At 45.2% G+C, this 18,365-nt stretch overlaps 1 protein-coding gene across 14 annotated transcripts in view; it reads left to right on the forward strand.

Moving 5' to 3' along the window:
• Positions 1 to 18,365, forward strand: part of LOC119389290 (serine/arginine repetitive matrix protein 2) — a 351,568-nt gene that overhangs the window by 157,718 nt on the left and 175,485 nt on the right. For all 14 annotated transcript variants that reach the window (XM_037656491.2, XM_037656493.2, XM_037656492.2 and 11 more), the window contains 4 exons: positions 1,323 to 1,382; positions 1,438 to 1,482; positions 10,428 to 10,517; positions 10,579 to 10,716. In XM_037656491.2, the coding sequence (XP_037512419.1) occupies positions 1,323 to 1,382; positions 1,438 to 1,482; positions 10,428 to 10,517; positions 10,579 to 10,716 (333 nt within the window). The remainder of the gene's footprint in view (positions 1 to 1,322; positions 1,383 to 1,437; positions 1,483 to 10,427; positions 10,518 to 10,578; positions 10,717 to 18,365) is intronic.

An 18,365-nucleotide genomic window follows, 5' to 3' on the forward strand; every position in this document is an offset into this window, starting at 1 on the left:
GTGTACAGTAAGAATCGAAACTAGTTTTTAAAAACATACTGTAATTAGTTTTTCAGGGTGCACTCGCGCTTAATTCTACCTTTTCTAGGCTCTTGAAGGCTCGACCTTTCATTTGATTAAAAAAAACAACTGAAAATTTTCGTGTCAGTACCCCTTTAAGTGGACCAGTGTGTCAAGGACAACACTTGTAGCTGGACATCTCAGTCGCTGGATGTATGCATCAGTGAGCCTGTGAAGGACCACATGCAGACGCGCCGTAGTGATGCTTACAAGAAAATCGACGACGCAAACCACCGAGAAAAAAAGGTGAAAGGAAAGAGCCGGCTGACCTGGTTTGACAACCAGGTCAGCCGGCTATATTCAGCTGGGTATCCTCGCTCGGGTCGTTGCAGCAGCGGCTGAATCCCTGCTTCAAAAGATGAAAAGGCAAAAGAAGGACTGTCAGCGGTTCGAGAAGAGACCAGTGGTTGTCCTGTACGCCCATAAGGTTGCGCACAACCTTAAAAAGGTGGCCAATAGGTACAAAGTTACTGTGGTATTTTCTGTGCCAAGGAAACTGTCGGGCCTGTGCCCACAGATTTCAAGAGGACCCGTGCCTGCCCCCTGTTGCGAGGCCCTACGTCACCTGCGCAATGGGAGTGGTCTGCGAAATTCCGCTCTCCTGTGGAAGGGTTTACATCGGCCAGGCCGGCCGATGCGTAAACGATCGAGCGAGGGAGCATGCTCTTTCGATAAAGAATAACCTTTTGGCACATTTGCCTATGCACTGCAGCACGTGTGGATGTGAGGCAGGATTTGCCAGTATCACTATTCTAGGCAGAAGCAAGGAGGCGACTGAGCGAGAGATGCTACAAGCATGCCTCATCCGAAAGAAAAAAAAAGATATCGGCATTAGCGATACGGCGGTGGTACTGCGTTCAGCTGAATTTGATTTTTTTGACAGATTTCTGAACTAGCACGTGCATTGAGAGTGGCCAAATGTTGGATGTGACGCATGGTGTGTTGTTGCGCATGTGTGACATGGTATATATATTGTGGTGGATTTGAAAGAATAAAGTCAGTTGCGAGTTGACGCTCTTTCCTTTTGCCTTTTCTTCTCGGTGGTTTGCGTCGTCGAATTTTCTTGTAAACATGCACCAACTAGCCCGACAGCAAGTAAACATTTTCTTGTAAACATGCACCAACTAGCCCGACAGCTGCATGTTCACAGCCAACAATAGGCTGATGTGTTTCAGTTGTTTTTTTTTCCTTCAGCATAACCTTGTTGGAATTGGGGGCCTGTGTGGGCAAATGCTGGTTAAGTGGAGGTTTCTGTCTTCCAGTCTTGTTCCTGATTCGGAGAGCTCTCCTGAGCCGAAGAGTCGGAAGAAGAAGAGCAAAAGGCAAGTGGCTGTCTCACCATTGCTTTGCCAGGGACTGACTTTTCTGAATGTGCAGGAGTCCTGTGCCCAAGAAGAAGAAGAGCTCGAGGAAGCGTGCAAGGCAAGTACTTTGCTCCTGTGCTAAACAAATGTTGTTTGTGTGGTTTGGACCGTCTGTAACATAACCTCTTAATGCAGTTTTTTCTGACTTCCATATACCCTCCCATAGTACCACTTATTGTGCAGTGCCCCGAGAGGAAAGACTGTTTAAAATGTGGCTGGTGCAATATACCAAAAACGCCGACTTTTTCATTTTTGTGTATTTTACCTTGGTCGGCGTTTTTGTTATATTGCACCATGTTTGTCCCCGACCAGACGGGATTCCGTCGGGCTCTTGATGTGGCTGCCTGAAAATTCTCCGAGTAAAGAGAAAGTGAGCGCGCTTCTCGGTGGATGTGCGCCGACCAGGAAGAGAACGTCGGCAGTGGTTGCCTAGGGCTCTGGCCACTTGTTGCGCATGCACTCCCCCTCAGAACAGGCACTCGTGTCCACATCAAATGCGTGTTAGCATTGTTTGGCTCTTCGTTTTTCTGTCGGGAAAATAGTTGCGTGTTGTAGAGTACAGATATTTATTTTTTTACTTATTTAGTACATACTGCAGACCACATTGTGGTCCTTGCAGGACAGGCACACATAGTTGTACAAAAAACTAATATATAGATATGCACACACACACACACACACACACACACACACACACACACACACACACACACACACACACACACACACACACACACACACACACACACACACACACACACACACACACACACACACACACACACACACACACACACACACACACACACACACACACACACACACACACACACACACACACACACACACACACACACACACACACACACACACACACACACACACACACACACACACACACACACACACACACACACACACACACACACACACACACACACACACACACACACACACACACACACACACACACACACCACACACACACACACACACACACACACACACACACACACACACACACACACACACACACACACACACACACACACACACACACACACACACACACACACACACACACACACACACACACACACACACACACACACACACACACACACACACACACACACACACACACACACACACACACACACACACACACACACACACATATAAATGCTTATGCATACATGTTCAAAACAACGTAACAAAATTGCAAAAGAATACACATAAAGAAAGTACAGAAAAGCACATGTAAACCAGAAGTCGTACGGTGCGAGCAGAGAATACCATTCTGAAATGGTTCATGGAAAAAAGGAAAACATACACGTGTCTGTCCTAGCATAGATAGGTGTTAATGCATCACAACGATGGTGCCGTGTTTGCCTTGTGGAAAGAGGGCTTACATAAAGCGAAGCATTGAGGGTGAATTTGTGGTTAATTGGATTACATAAAAAATCCAAGCGGCACTTCTGTCTTCTTGATTCAAGAGAAGGAATGTCATTAGCCAACATTAGCTGTGACGAGGAGAGCACGTAGGACCTCGATACGCCCGCAAAATGACGATGCTTTAAGATGCGATCGAGTCTTTGCCACCAACAGGCGGACTTGCAAACTTAGCCGACTTTTGCAGGAGAGTTGCTGCAGCTGTTCTCCCGACTGCGAACCGAAACTTCATTTCATGTGTGGTTTAGCTTGAGGGTGCGTTCTCTTGAATGCCCATCTCCGTGTTGTCTTTGGCAAACTTCCCACAACGACATGCCAAGTTGCGAGCATGACCTACTGTACTCCTGACCTGCCCAGCGAGCAGAATGCCAGCACACGCATGTTGGCTCTTCTTTCTGCTGCTAGGGGCCTTTTCACCGTGGCTTTGGCACTGCACCCAACCACGCAGCACCTCCGCAGTCGTCTGCTCGCGCCGAGTCGAGATGCTTGTGCGAGCGTGCACCCTGTAAAACGAAGGAAAAAAATTAGAAAAGGGCACTTACTGAGTAAAATCAGCAATAACAGTACACTGTAGTTCGTAGTGACGTGAGTGCGCGAGGAAAGGGTCAAGGCAGTTTTTTCTTAACCCTTTAATGCCTGAATTATGAAAGCGTCCAAGAAAAAAACTGTTTTTTCACTTTTCAGCTTTAAATAGCAACCTTTAATTATATCCGCAGTTTTATTATCCAAAATTCAACTTTTAATGCATACTTTTAGGTATGTCGCGAATTCGCGACAACCGGCACTTAAGCTAATATGTAGCTCAATACAGCGATATGTTCAAGGCAACGCAACTATGGCATCGCCGCATAGATAAAGCGGATCTGTTCAGGGCGACGTAACTTGGCGTCATCATTGTTGATAAATGCATGTTTGACTTTATTGTCTCCCAATGATCACGTGGCATCGTGTCGGCCACCGTGTGGGCTGTAGACTCCGCCGCCCAGTATAGTCGACTCCTTGGGAGTCGACAGCATGACATGAATGTAACTGCACCGAGAAATTGATCTAGCTCGTGACGAGACAGAGCCAGTTCTTTTTCATGATTTTTCTGCGTCACAATCAGATATCCCTGCTCATCGATGTGATCCATGAAGGTGTCATAAAAATATAATCCTTGAAATATTCAGTATGAGCTCGGACAGAGTCACATTGAGGAAGAGCGGTTTTCCAGTGTGGCATTTTCTTTTGTTCTTGAGAGTGTTTTTTCAAACCGCACTGCGTGTTATAGAGAGGCACGTGGTTAGTCTACCGCATCTTTGTCTTCATCCTCACTGCTTGATAGATAGACACTCGCGCTTGTGCATGAGGATCCCGATCGATATCATCGTCTTCGCTGCACTTCGATGTCACTGAGAAAAGTGTGGTCCCTTTTATCTTCAAGTGGCAAGTGCGTGCGAAGCCCGTATTTTCCGTAAATGGGCCGACGTCCATCATGAACTTGTCATACCGGCAGTCATCACTGACTGACTCAAATGCCGGATGTCGCGAATTCGCGACATACCAAAGAAGCAAGGATCGCGCAAGAAAAAACGTACTTCAAAACAGCGTAACATGTCGTGTGCAACGTCTTGGATGTGTGCACATCGAAAACATTTTATAGGAGATGCAACATACGTTTCTCAGGCAGAAAACAACGAAGAAGTCAGAACTGTTGCACGTGCTCCACGCTCTCCGCCAACTGATACACAACGCTGGGTTCCAGCTTGGAATACCTTGCATGAGATGGCGCTAGATGTCTCATGCTAAGAGCTACGTTCCCCGCAAATACATGACAGCCGGCGTTTAAGGCAGCACGCGTTTCGTGTGTTACTTGGAAAGCATCTTTCGGTATGTCGCGAATTCGCGACAACCGGCAGTAAAGGGTTAAAGAAGAGGCTACTCTTAATTGGTTGTTTATCATGGGCATGTAAAAATGTCGTTACATGAATATAAAATTATACGTACATGTTGTACAACTAACGTGATGAACTCGTGCGTTTGATTTTGCTCAGTAACGTTGCTAGAATTTGTTCACCGACAGGTAGGGTCATTGTTCATTCCCGTAACCGACAAAACAGTAAAAGAAAGTGATTACCGATGGTAGAAATGTTCACCACTGTTGGTGCAGTTGGTTCTTTTGTGAACAGACTGTGAAATGTAATGCCGTGTAATCATTCTTCGCATTAGAGACGTTGCAGTAATGAAAAGAAACGTCCAAACTTATAAGTACTGCAAAGAAGAAGCAACCTGAAAGCAAGCACTCGTACAGCACGCACTGTTGTGCACCCACACATCTGCCAAAGCTCAGGTGGGGTAACTTGAGCGCTCCCTTAGCGGGGAAGTCTTGAACAAGAGCCGGCGCAGGCAGCTTCGTAGAACGCCACTAGCTGGCCAGGTACTGTTGGTTGTGGTTGCGAGCAACCCGCATGCTACGCCTAACAAGGACCGGGTACCTCGGCGGTAGTGGCTGCAGGCGATCTGAGTTGCGGTTTAGTGCCGAGTCAACTGTATTTGGGAGGGGCAACAATGAAAACGAGGGTGCTCATGTGCAAAAGACGAGTGGTGGTCGCCACTGTTCTTGACACCGCCATGTTCTTGGAAAATCAAGAAAGCGTGTCGAACTTAATTGCCGCTTGACGCATAGTTTGCGCACTCTGCAGTACCGTGGCAGATTCCACATAAACGAGGACTTAATAGTTTATTGAAGGCTTTCTGCTGCAGTGTATTTTATTTATTTATTCATTCATTCATTTGCATGCATTTGTTATGTCGGCGCCGCATGTCTGGGCACGTTAACTGTTCAACATTTTCAAATTAAGTGGATGCACATTTGTCACATGCCTTGAGAGTCTGAGTAGTGCAGCTGCCTGTTCGTCATGCCTCTGAAAAATGTTGTTTGGGCTTAGTGTGGTACCGCTTATAGAGTGGATAAATGGCACTGTATTATTTTTGAAAGCAGTAGGTGATTAAACAGTTGTCATACTGTTTGTGCGGGGTGAATCTAGCTTGAGCCTGGCTTCGCCGATGACCACAGAGATGTAATTTGTTTCCGCCTCTACTAGGAAGCCACATTTTGTCACCTATTCTTGATGACGGAACTATTTGTGGTGTTGTAGTCGCAAGGAGTCAAACCGGTGCCAAACTTGTCTGATTTGTAAATGAACCAACCAGCCTGGCTCTTGCGTGAGTTAACCATAGGCTTTGGAAGTGCAATTTTCTTGCTTGGCAAGTGTTTGCAGGGACTGTTTGCAGTGCAGCGGTGGAACACGTGCATCTTTGCTTACACAGCCGCGACTGCACTGTGCGTCGTAGTGTAACGCCCTCATTTTTTTCTGTGCTCGAAAACTTGTGTGAGCCCACCACCTATGAACAAGTGTCGGTAAATGCGTCACATGCAAGGATCCTGGGAACGTCGTGGGGGGTGTCGCGGGTCTTGTCTTCTTCTTCTTCTTGGAGGCCTTGAGGAAGGCTTGTCAAAACGTTTGTGGTGCCATCTTTCTTCCAAGGATTTTCCATTACTTCAATCTTTCTTGGAACTTCTACCTAAATGGACGCATTATTATTTCAAAGCATTCGCTATCTAATTGCAACGAAAATAATGTCGTAATACTTTGATTTGGATGTTTTATAGTAATTAATCTTAATTAATTTGTAATTGAACACACCCGAACCCACTTACAACGATTCCGGCTTTAACACTGTATGTCGGTTATAACAATGGGAAACTGCTGCACCATCAACCTTTGTATGTTTTCTACGGTGAAATAACTTGCTTACAGCAATGCTCCCGTGTTGCATTATTGGTTATAACAAAGAATTCTGGCTGCTGTGTGTCTGTGGTGAAAGGTAATGGAATGCGAAATCCTTGAAAAGAAAGAAGAAAATGAGAAATTCAAGCTGCTCAACCCCCGGCGTCTACCGCACGCTCATGCAATGACATGCTTTGTAGCCATCTCGCTATTGTCTGGCATGCGTGCTCTTTTGGATTCGCGGTATGCCTCACTGCATAACGTTATGGCAATGCGGCAAAGCTGACTTTTGGCATCTGCTAGGGCTTCCGTTAATGTGGTGTCAGACATGCGGCATCGAAAACTCCCTCATACACGGACTCTATGGGACTCGGGCCAGTGCCACGAAAGCATCCGAATTTTCAGGCATGTCTGAAAAATCAGCAGCTTTCTCGTCCTTGTTGTTGTCTGTTCCCATGCGATGTTAGTTTTCTCACAACAGCCTGCCGTCCCCGATTTCGCTTTTTTTCATGCAACCTGTCGGTAGCAATTATCAGTTATATCACGGGGGCTTTTGTGCACTTGAGTATGGTTATAAGTGGGTTTGACTTTATTTTTCTATGCTGAAGTCATTTGTGTTCTTTTTTTGCATTAATAGAATCAAGTCTCAGGCTAGAAATACAGTGCAATTTCTTTTCCGCTTATTCTGAGCAAAAAAAAAAAATTGTGCCAGCTCTTTGAGGGCGGCATGTCAAACGGCTCGTCGAACAAGGTTGTGCCTTCAGCAAAATGATGGTATGCAAGCTTAAAACTGTAGCATAAAGACACGCTTATTGTACATGTAGTGAAGAGGAACAGTGACGGAAGTGCTTCTCCATGCTGCTCCAAACTGTAATTTTTGTGAGCAACTGCTCCGAACCTGCTCCGAAATGGCACTGGGAAGCTGAAAGCAATGAACTTTAACCGTGTGATCATCCAGCGAGCCTAAACAAAACCAAAAACAAGCTGTATACTATCAGCCTAGTACGCCACATGTATACTAGCTGCATACTAGCATTGTCAATGTATATCTCATTTAGCAATATATTTGCACCTGACAAGCAGACTATTTTGGTGAAAGGTGCGCGAGATTAGTTCAATATCATACCGATTAATAACTGCCGCTGTTGCAAGTGTGATGTGTGACTTACATTTATCGCTTTATCAGCTTTGACCTCGTTCATTCCACAAGAACGGGCATTTTAAGTGCATAGCTAGAGTGGCTTTTTTTTCTTTAATTTTCAGTGCAGGCTATTTTGGTGAAGTATGAAAATAACAGATTGCTTTGATCTCGTACCGTTTATAAACTACTTCTTTGGTGATGGTGTTCAGCTTTATCGCTTTAATATAATTTCTGCCACAAGTACTGGCATTTTAAATACATAGTAGCTCATCTTTCTTAGTGTTCAGTGACCATCCATCTACTTAATTATGTTTCTTTCAATTAGCACTGATTATTGTATGTGCATTATGTTTAATAATAAATATTAATGTTTATGAAATGCTTCAATGATGCTCTAAACTCCAGGAGTCACACGGAATATTTTGCCATCAGTTCCAAAAACACCAATTGCTGATCTAAAGCAGCATTTTTTCTACTCCAGAATCTGCTCCAAAAAGCAAAATGTCGCTTCCATCACTGGAGGAATGAAAGTGACATCTAGTTAGTCTGTCTCTACCATGCATTGCTCGTGGGTGCCGCTTGCTGTCAGGGTCTGTGAATTGAGCCATTCATCAAGCCACCAGTCGACTCTTAAGCCTTATTGCCTTTACACACAGGAGGTTCAATTCATCCAAACCTGAATGTGCCTTCCTCATTCTTTGCGACTGGTGGACGCAACTAGTACAATTGTGTACACAGGTGTGGACAAAGTGCCTTAAGAAATTAAGCGATTACATTTCTTGTGCTGACGTTTATGCCATAATGTATCATGATGTTATAAGTGACAAGCACAAGAGTTAATGAGAACTAACGGACAGTAATGCCAAGGAAAGTATAGGGGATGTTATTTGTTGTAATTCGAATGCAAGTGTGAAGAAAGTAAAGTGGACGAAAAGATAACTTGCCACTCTACCACTGAGCTACGGCGGTGGTCATCCCCCCCGTCCACTTTATAGGGTATATATGTGCATTTAAACCTAGGAGGGTTAGTCAGCGCTGATCGCAGCCAAGGCGGCTAGTGTGAAACACTCTTTTTCTGCCTGTTGGCTTCACGTAACATGTGATCTTTTTACGAGCTGGCAGCTGACCAATAATCCCTCGCATACTACCTGAGAAGGCATCAAGTCTGCCAGAACGAGACCCTCGCTATGAATGAAGGAAAGATTACTTTTAAGGGCTCGTTTTTCTTTGTTGGACACAATATTAATGAGAACTAAGAGAGAACGTCCCTATAAACTGGACGGGAGGATGACCACCGCCGTAGCTCAGTGGTAGAGCATTGGACACATTATTCGAAGGTCGCAGGTTTGGTCCCTACCGGCGGGAAGTTATCTTTTCGTCCACTTTACTTTCTTTACATTTACATTCCAATTACAACAAATAACACCTCCTATACTTTCCTTGGCATTATTGTCTGTTAGTCCTCATTAATATTGTGTCTAACAAAGAAAAACGAGCCCTTAAAAGTAATCTTCTTTCCTTCAAGCACAAGAGTTGTAAGCTTTGCTAGTTGGTTCGTATACACTATGGCAAAGTGGCATCAATGACAGGGCAGAAAATAACTGGACAGAGCGCTGACTCTCAACAGGTTTGTTATTGGCAGATGGTAATATTTAAGATGGATCAAACAAATAATGGCTCTGTCTCGGAGTGTTAGCCAGCATTGCTGCGTGACTCCATCTGGCGAAAAGGGGTGTTTGCTGTGGTAGCTAGCACTCCCATGCTTACCCAGTCAAGTGGACGGGAGAGTGACCACCACTAGAAGCATCGAATGCCGTTTCTGGAGGTTGTAGGTTTGCTCCCTACTGGCCACTTCCTTTTTGTGTCATGATTACTGCACTGCAGGCTACAAACGATGTCCTTCCCGTGGCTTCGTTGCCTGTTGGTTTCATAAATTTTGAGGTGTGACACCGAGTACTGGAGTTTTCTTGGACTGTAGTCTGGATGCTTTTCAGCATTCACGACATGCATGACTGAGCTGCGCATTCGGTGTCTACTGGTCCCATGCAAAATGGTTGTGCTGCATCTTTGTTGGAGAAATGGGATGCAAGGCCAACGGGGCTGTGCAGTAGACTAGTCAGTCCAGCGATTGTACGTTAATAAGCGTCCACAGGATGGGGTCCATCTGCATTTGAGTCCCCAGTAGAGCCTGTGTCTATAAATGTATTAGAACAGCTTGGAAGCTGGTGCTGCGAGGGAGGTCACTGCAGTTTTTAAAAAGAGAGTGCAGCGCAACCACATAAGGGCTGTAAAAAAAAGCAACACAGTCAAGTAAGGAAGCAGAGGTGATAGACAGCCAAATGTTGTGAAGTGGTGTTGCCTTTCATAGCGAAACAGATGTCATTCTCATTGTGATGGCAACGAGCATTTTCATTCTTTGTGGCAACATAATAGTTGGGCACTCATTTGTACGATTTAGGTCTCGCAGGGAAGCTGCAATTTCCAATTTCAAATAGCTGAGGTAAGTGGCCGTACGCTTTCAAGCATGAAGACACGTAAAACTGCACGTGGTGGGCACAAGTATACATTTTGGACACGAGTTGCAACAGTGCTCCACGAACCAATGAAAGGTCTCGCAAGGGTTTTCATGCTGTGGTGCAGGTCAGAATCTCCTGCGGTGGTGAAGCGCCACCGAAAAAGCAAGCCTAAGAAGAAGCAGGCATCCAAATCCAAACGCAAGTCCTGCAAAAGGTTTGTGCTGCACTGCTAGTCAGAATGTTGCTTTGCATAACAGTGGTGATACTGTGTGCAGTCCTGGCACGGAGAGCCGACGCAAGCGACAGCGGCGATCTCCATCCGAGTCCAGCAGTTCAGCAGACGAGAGCAGCGATGAGTCATCAGAATCGTCCTCTGAGGACGACAGTGAGTTGTCCTCATCTGAGGAAAGCAGGTGAGTTCGTGCATTGCCGATCAAAGGCACAAATGTAGCATGCAATGAGAGGCGGCTTTGACTCTGCCCTTGGAGGTGTTTTGCGAAGCTTTGTTGCAACTTGGAAGATCAGCATCTGTCCCACATTAGCCACTCCAAAATGCACTAGCGTGCGCTGATTGTGTTGTCGTACATGATGTGGTTTTTGTTGACTGATACTGCTTCCAGCTAGGCTCATTCGGTGAGTACTGCTGTCATGCTTCAGCGCACGTGGCAGCACGCACATACCTCAGCACGAAGGTGTAATTTTTTTCATGGCCTGGTTTGGGTTGAGTACTTGTTTTCTTCAGCCGAAAGGAACAGAAGCCTGTGCAAGGCTTGCTGATTTCACAAAGCACGACTGCATTTGTGAGCCTTTTCTCAATAAGTAAGGGTAACTCATCGTAAGTGTAACTATTATCCCATAATCAAGTACTTTATCTAGATTTATCTGGATAAATATCTAGATTTCACATGCAGCTGACCACGGAACAATATTGTTCGCCGTAATGCAGACGCTGCCACAGCGAGCTGCTTGTTACGTCACGGCTTGTGAGTGCGCCGGTGTTGCTCGACTCTCAGGCCGCTCGCATGTTTATAAAAATGTTCAAATATAAATGAGGTGCTCGACCAAAGGCGCTAAAATTTCGCCAGCTTATTTGTGGACGCACAAGGATTAACCCACGTCACACGGATGCTGATTGACAGTTGGCCCCTTTAATTGTTGTGTGTTGATTGTCTGGCAACCTTCCAGAGTGAGCCACCATGCAGAGATCGCAGGAAGGTTGCTTTCTGTCACGGGAGGTTATCTGCGCTGTACGTGCTAAGCTACGTTGATTGTTTGGAGGGGATTTCATTGTCCCTTGGGAGTCAAGAAAAAAGAAAGAAAATGACATAAATCGCAGGTGCCATTTTGTAAAAGAACAGTGCGGTAGACAAAGGTTGTAAATCAATTTCAGTAGCAAATGTGTGTTCCTTGCTTATTTCATGTCACTGGTGAAATATCTTCCTAATAACTGAAGCTGTGGGATGTTATCATGAACGTGAATGAGCAGGTGGAACATCCCCTTCGGGTGTTAATTACGACGGCACTGTCACAAAACCTGCCCAGCCTCTCAGACTACCTGGGAGTATGGGTAACAGGAAAACCTCCTGGAAATACAGTTGTGCCCCGTTTCTGTTCGCGTCCAGTCTGGTCACATGGGCAGTTTTGTGGCCACGTGGCAAACAAGTACAACAGTCCTATCTACGTTTTTCAGATACGTCAGTAGCGCCAGAACACACAGCCTACCGAGTGGGAGCAGTAAAATTGCGCCCGGCAGTGCATTTTTTCGGGGGGTCGCGCATATTTATAACACCCCATTGGGGATTATGGCGTACTCGGGCAACGTCGGAACGCGTTCGCGGACTTCAAAACTCTTGATGCAATGTACTCTTGACTCGCGTTTCCTTTTTGCTGAGATAGCGCAGGGACACAGAAACGACGAGCACTTGCTCCTAACCGAAGGATGAATGCAGATGCAACATTCAAAAAAGACCCCGCATTGTCCTCGAACTATGGATGTGGGATTTTCGGCAGATTCGCTGAATGGGGGTTCACCAGCTGACCCCTCCCCGCTCAATAAATCTCTCGGATTCCATTTCTCCAAACTTGGCAGTTATGAAATGTGTCCACTCATCACAACATAATTCCAAGGAACTTGATATTACGTCCCAAGAAGGAAAATATTGCTCTACTTTGTTTTGTGTGACTTTCAGTAATTATTAGTAGTTAGCATGTAATAAAATATCTAATTATTCTGTAGTCAGGTTCCATTTTTGCGTAAAATGAATGAAATATTAGGCTCAAAATGCATGGTTAGTTTGTTTTTCGGTTGTATTCATTTCGAGCAAAGAAAAATAATACTCTTGATGTTTGTCCTGGAACACGGCACGTCGAATGACCACCGAATATGGTAGTGCCTCCAGCAAAGTGATCCTCTGCAGCAATACGCAGCACAAGAAAGTTAAGTGAGTGCTAGTTGTCCACTTAGGAAGCCTGTACAAACGTGCACACTGTGTTTCAAGCCATTTAAGCAACACACGGTGTGCAGACGCGCCTTCGTAGTTGATCAGTGTGCAGTTGTGCACACCGTTGCTGAAGGGGATATTGTTATGAATACCCACATACAATGAGTGCATGCTTGAAATAAAAAAAGCTATTTCTTCTTTTTTCTATTCGCTTTTAGGCCTTGAGATGCTTAGTAGAGTCATATTACTTGACTGCAAGCCAAATTCTTGTGTACGAAATGACAAGATCTTTCCTCTTTTTTCTACTGAATATACTTACTGTTCAGTATGAATTGGCATGCATTTCTGGTTTCAGAATATGCAAGTGTGCTTATAAAAGCTAGTGAGGTGGCATTTTTCATGAAAAGGTTAAGTGCATTGGTGCTCTTGCAGTTGACCACTCTCTTAATAATTACGGCAGGTTTCTTGTCACTTATTAAGTACCCATTATCCACATAGCATATAGTAGAGTCACTTTATTGCTGTAGAGGTAGCTGAAACTGTATCCTACATGTGAAACTTATCAAACTTGTTTATACAATAGAACGTTTTAATAAATACACCATGACTGTAACATACTCACAGTCTTGGCAAGCAGACTCTGTGTTTTGGTGGAAATAATTTGTTACTGCTAAAAAAAGACCATGAAACAACTCCCTGATTTTTTTTATCACAATTAGTTGCTTATGTGCGAAAGCTGTTGGGAGTCACAGTGCCCATTTTTTAGCAGTCCACTGTTCTTTTTCACCGCGCAGCGTCCAATTGGGCCATTGTGACACTTTTCCTTGCAGACAGTGTGTGACATGGAAGAAGGTTTGGTGCCTTCTAAGAAACCCACCAATAAGCACCACACGCACATAACACGCAAAGAATAAGCCGTCCACTTGTGTATTCCAAACACCTTGCCATTTTTCCTGCGCAGGTTCTACGGGAACATGCTTTAATTCAGATTTCCTTTTTCTTCGTCGGTGGGTGTTTTCATATGACATAAAACAGTGACTTCATTTCCAGCACACTCGGCCTTGATATTGCCTGGATCAGGGCCTTGAAATGTGATGACCTCAAAGGAGGTCATCACATTCTTTTTAACCCTTGGAGGGTTTTCATCGTACATGTACAGCATATGTTTAAAACGCGCGCCTTTTTCGATCATTTCTCTTGCTTGGAATGTGTTGCCACGCTTCGGGAATACGTGGAATTTTTTTCATGCGCCGATGTCTCTCCATTGTTTTCTTTTCTCTTTTTTTGCTTTCCGAAGCGGCGCAGCAGCTTTCACTTGCACATCAGAACACACACGCGGTGTGGCTGGTTTCGGTTTCGTCCTTCGGGTGGTTATCCTTCTCGCGCCCGCATAGCTGATGGCTGTCTGGTTTCTGATCTCTCAAAGAGTGACTGCTTGTGACTCTCTTGTTTATTGCTCCCCGGGGCACGATAACATCTGTTACCGGAAAAGTACACTGGTGCGCTTATTTTTGTATGTCTGTGAGCTATGTTTAATACAATGCATAATTTTTATTTTATGAACAATCGTGTCAGTGTTTTATTTAGGATTTTGCTTGATGTTACTATGAATAAACCTTGTGTATGTAGTAGACCTGTGCGCTGGTCCCAAAATCACCGGCAGCGGCGCGTGAACGGCACGGCATTCATCGGATCGGTGGCGGCATGGCGCGAGGGGGTATAGATTCTAGAGTTGGTGGGGAGAGCAATTTGTCTCTTCAATTTTGAAAAAAATATCCGTTTCACCGAAAGGGTGAGGCGTGAATGCAATAGCAACATGTCGTAATGTTACATGAACGAGGGCTAGCAGCCAACTCTTCAAACGCTGGTGTATGGCAATACGTCAGTTCCCGTGAGAGAAGCGGTTTTTGTGGAGTTTGTCGTATCAGTGGTTCAAGCACGAAGCGGTGACATCACAGTGCTCACAGCGTGTAGAAGTTATACGAGCCGTTCGCTGATGTCTGCCGAAATGGCACAGTTCACAGTTCACAGTTGCTGCTCGAGCGACGCAGTCCCCCTCCCTGGGCATCGCTTCCTGCTCCTTCGCCCAACAAATGACAGGTGGGGCGTTTCCTTTCTGCTTGAGGAGCAATCGACGACAGGCCTCGCACACAGGTTGATGTTTTTTCATGTGACGGAGATGGCCAGCTTGTTTGATCTCTGCTTTAGCCGTATTCCTTTGCTCACAAGCTTTTAGCAGCGGGTAGAACATACGATGCACGGAGCGATGCTATCAATTTGGAGTTTATACAGAACGACGGCAACGGTGAAAACCTGTCCTGAATATCCATGTGATTACTATCGCAATAAAAATATTCAAAAACCATCCAAGTGGTCTCGCCTTTTTCCTGGAAAGCGGCATCGTCTCTGCTGTAAAGGGTTCATCCGTTGGAAGTATCATATAATCCAGCATCTTTGCCATTGGTTTCGTTCTCACCTTCACTACGCTTCTTACCGGGGACATCTCCTCACTGCTTATTTCTTTATAGAGCACACATACAATGTCAGCACTGAGCATTGAACTTATCAGGATTTCGCGCTTGTCTGCTACAGCCCCGCCACGGTGGTCTAGTGGTCATGGTGCTCCACTGCTGACCCGAAGGTTGCGGGATCGAATCCCAGTCACGGCGGCTGCATTTTAGATGGAGGCGAAACTGTGTGAGGCTCGTGTACTTAGATTTAGGTGCACGTTAATGAACCCCAGGTGGTCGAAATTTCCGGAGCCCTCCACTACGGCGTCTCTCATAATCATATCGTGGTTTTGGGACGTTAAACCCCAGATATTATTATTATTGTCGGCTACAGTCTTTTATCTCTGCATGCGCAGTCGCAAACGCACAAAATGGAGCGAAATCAGTTAATCGTGCATGATAGTCATGCGAGACAAGCAAGAATGGGTGGGCGGCTGCATAGCAAGGCAGTGTGGGACACAATTCACAACTGTTATTTCTCGTATATGGACCAGTCGAGAGTATGTACCCTGATGATGTCACGGTAATCACTGTTCTGGTGTCACGATGTGCACCAAAAAGACAAGAAATGCCAAGAGAGCATAACGTGCTCATTTTTTTGTATTTCAGAGGCTGTTTTCGGGCCCTTTATAAAAACAGCGTGCCAACACGGACACTGGAGAGTAGTCAAGACACCAGAAATACCGCTAACAACTGAAAAATCACACAGCGCTGGAAAAGAAATTAGACAAAAATATTTATCTGCGCATTGCCACGCAAGAGGGGATACCTATCAATCAAGTGCGAGTGTTGGTCTATGTGAGAGATAGCTGTTCACTCTCCTGACTTTTCTCTTGTGTCCGTGTTTCCACGTCATGTCTTCCTAACATGAATACCTACCAACTAGCTCAGCTGTATTCTAAGTTTTCCATTGTCTTTACTTCTGTATTTATTTATCGATTTACTCGAGTAAAAATGAAAGGAAAAAGTGTATTAACGCATCGACATGCATGTATATTACTTATCTATTTTATTTATCTATGCACAGTGTACTAGGTCCACAAGTGTTGAAGATTGGGCGAGTTGGTTCGTCGTACTTGAACTGGTATAGCGCATTACGGGGAAGAAGAAACGGCCGAGCAGACCGACACAAGAGGACAGAGCGCTAACTTCCAACTGAGCTTTATTGTGAAAATGCATCAAATATGTAGACTTGCACAAGCATACAAAAAACACCCTAACGCAGCGCCAAGATTAGACACACCATCACACCGTCACACGCCACAGATTCATAGACTGTTTCCCTGATTAAGGAATAATAATAATAATATTTTATTATTCCTTAATCAGGGAAACCATCTATGAATCTGTGGCATGTGACGGTGTGATGGTGTGTCTAATGTTGGCGTTGCATTAGGGTGTTTTTTGTATGCTTGCGCAAGTCTACATATTTGATGCATTTTGACAATAAAGCTCAGTTGGAAGTTAGCGCTCTGTCCTCTTGTGTCGGTCTGCTCGGCCGTGTCTTCTTCCCCGTAATGCGCTATACCAGTTCAAGTACTAGGTCCAAGACTCCAAGTATGTGCTATCCAGTGAGTTGTGTCGTCGCCCTTTAAAGGGGTACTGACACAAAATTTTGCTGCCGAGATAGCCTGCGGTATCAATTCCCGTGAACATGCATATATCATCTGCGAAATATCAACAGTGAATATAGCTTGGAAGGTATTTTAAATGAATTTTGAATTTGCGTGAGCGATCGATGTTTTCGGGCTATTGGCACCCTCAAAGGTGACCCTTGGTGACCCCCGACTTCCCTCACATGACCATGCTGCAACAAGTTGTGATGACGTCATAGCTGCCATTTTTTTTTTTGCCGCGTTCGCTCTAGCAGCCTACTTCTGGGCGGCTGCTCATGAAGCACGCGAAAGTGCGTCACAGTTCTGTGTGCTGACGTGATTGAGCACTGCACCCGCTAGGTGGTGATAGTTGCACCCGGAAGCTTGTTGTTTTTGAAAGTGTAACTGACACTGGTCGGTAATGAAGAGCCTGTAATTAATTACGTCGCGCACTGCAGCAAACAATGTGCTGTGTTATGACTAACAGGCTCCCAGTAACACATTGCAGCACAAAAACGCGATGCCAAAATTTTTTTGTCAGTACCCCTTTAAGGGTGGAGGATGCGGCAGCGTTAAGGTCAGGCAATTGGGCGCGAGGACATACCGTGTCGCCGCCATGCGGAGGCATCCCTGTGACGTACAAGGGTGGATTGCTCCGCCAGCCCTCTCCCACTCAGCCCGCAGCCGCTTTTGCGTCTGCTTTTTTTATTATTATTGTTGTACTTCACTTGAACGAAATCAGTAAAATACTGTTGCGGCTTTGTCACTGACTGTACAAAATGCTAAATAACTGCTTAGAAAAAAATGTTACGTCCTCATAATGCCTTAGACAGCGTCCTGACTGCCGGCGTCGTCTGCTGTGGACCACGGGGGCCACGCACGCTGCTTTTGTAAAAGGTAACGAATGGGCTTTAGCGCGTGCTTGCGGCAAAGAAACATATTTTTGCTGCAAGAAATGCGGGCAACCGTGCAACTTTATTCATTGTAGGTTTGCATATAAAATGGGCCGCGGTTGACACGACAAGCATGGGTAAATTTACATTCCTGTTTAGTACACGTGGCCCTATGAAGCACGGCGAAAGCGGTTTCTCCGCTTTGTGGGAAGCAATCCAGTATGCTTAGAGATTCATGCAGCTGCAACCTCTCTCTTATGATTGGAGACAAACTGTGGTGGAAGCTACGTCGGCGAGGCGGGTAACTTTCAGCAAAGACTCAAGCAGCACATGTATGACGTAAGAATGGTTTCCGCACGTTCGCGTGGCCGAACATGCGGAAGCAACTGGCCACGAAATAGACTCGGATAAGGCAAAGATAACGGAAAAAGAAAAGAACTGGACTTTTTAATTATCTTGAATCTCTGACAATCTAGACAACGGCGCATGCACTTAATCATCATGACGGCAGCTTTCCACACGTGTCCGTGCGTTATATATATAGGTGCATCATATTTTAAAACATACATAACCGGACTGTTTGTGCATTCATTTTTCGCTGTGAACAACGCTCCCGTGCGAGA

The sequence above is a fragment of the Rhipicephalus sanguineus genome, chromosome 4 (assembly GCF_013339695.2).
Source record: "Rhipicephalus sanguineus isolate Rsan-2018 chromosome 4, BIME_Rsan_1.4, whole genome shotgun sequence".
In the NCBI taxonomy this organism is placed as follows: domain Eukaryota; kingdom Metazoa; phylum Arthropoda; class Arachnida; order Ixodida; family Ixodidae; genus Rhipicephalus; species Rhipicephalus sanguineus.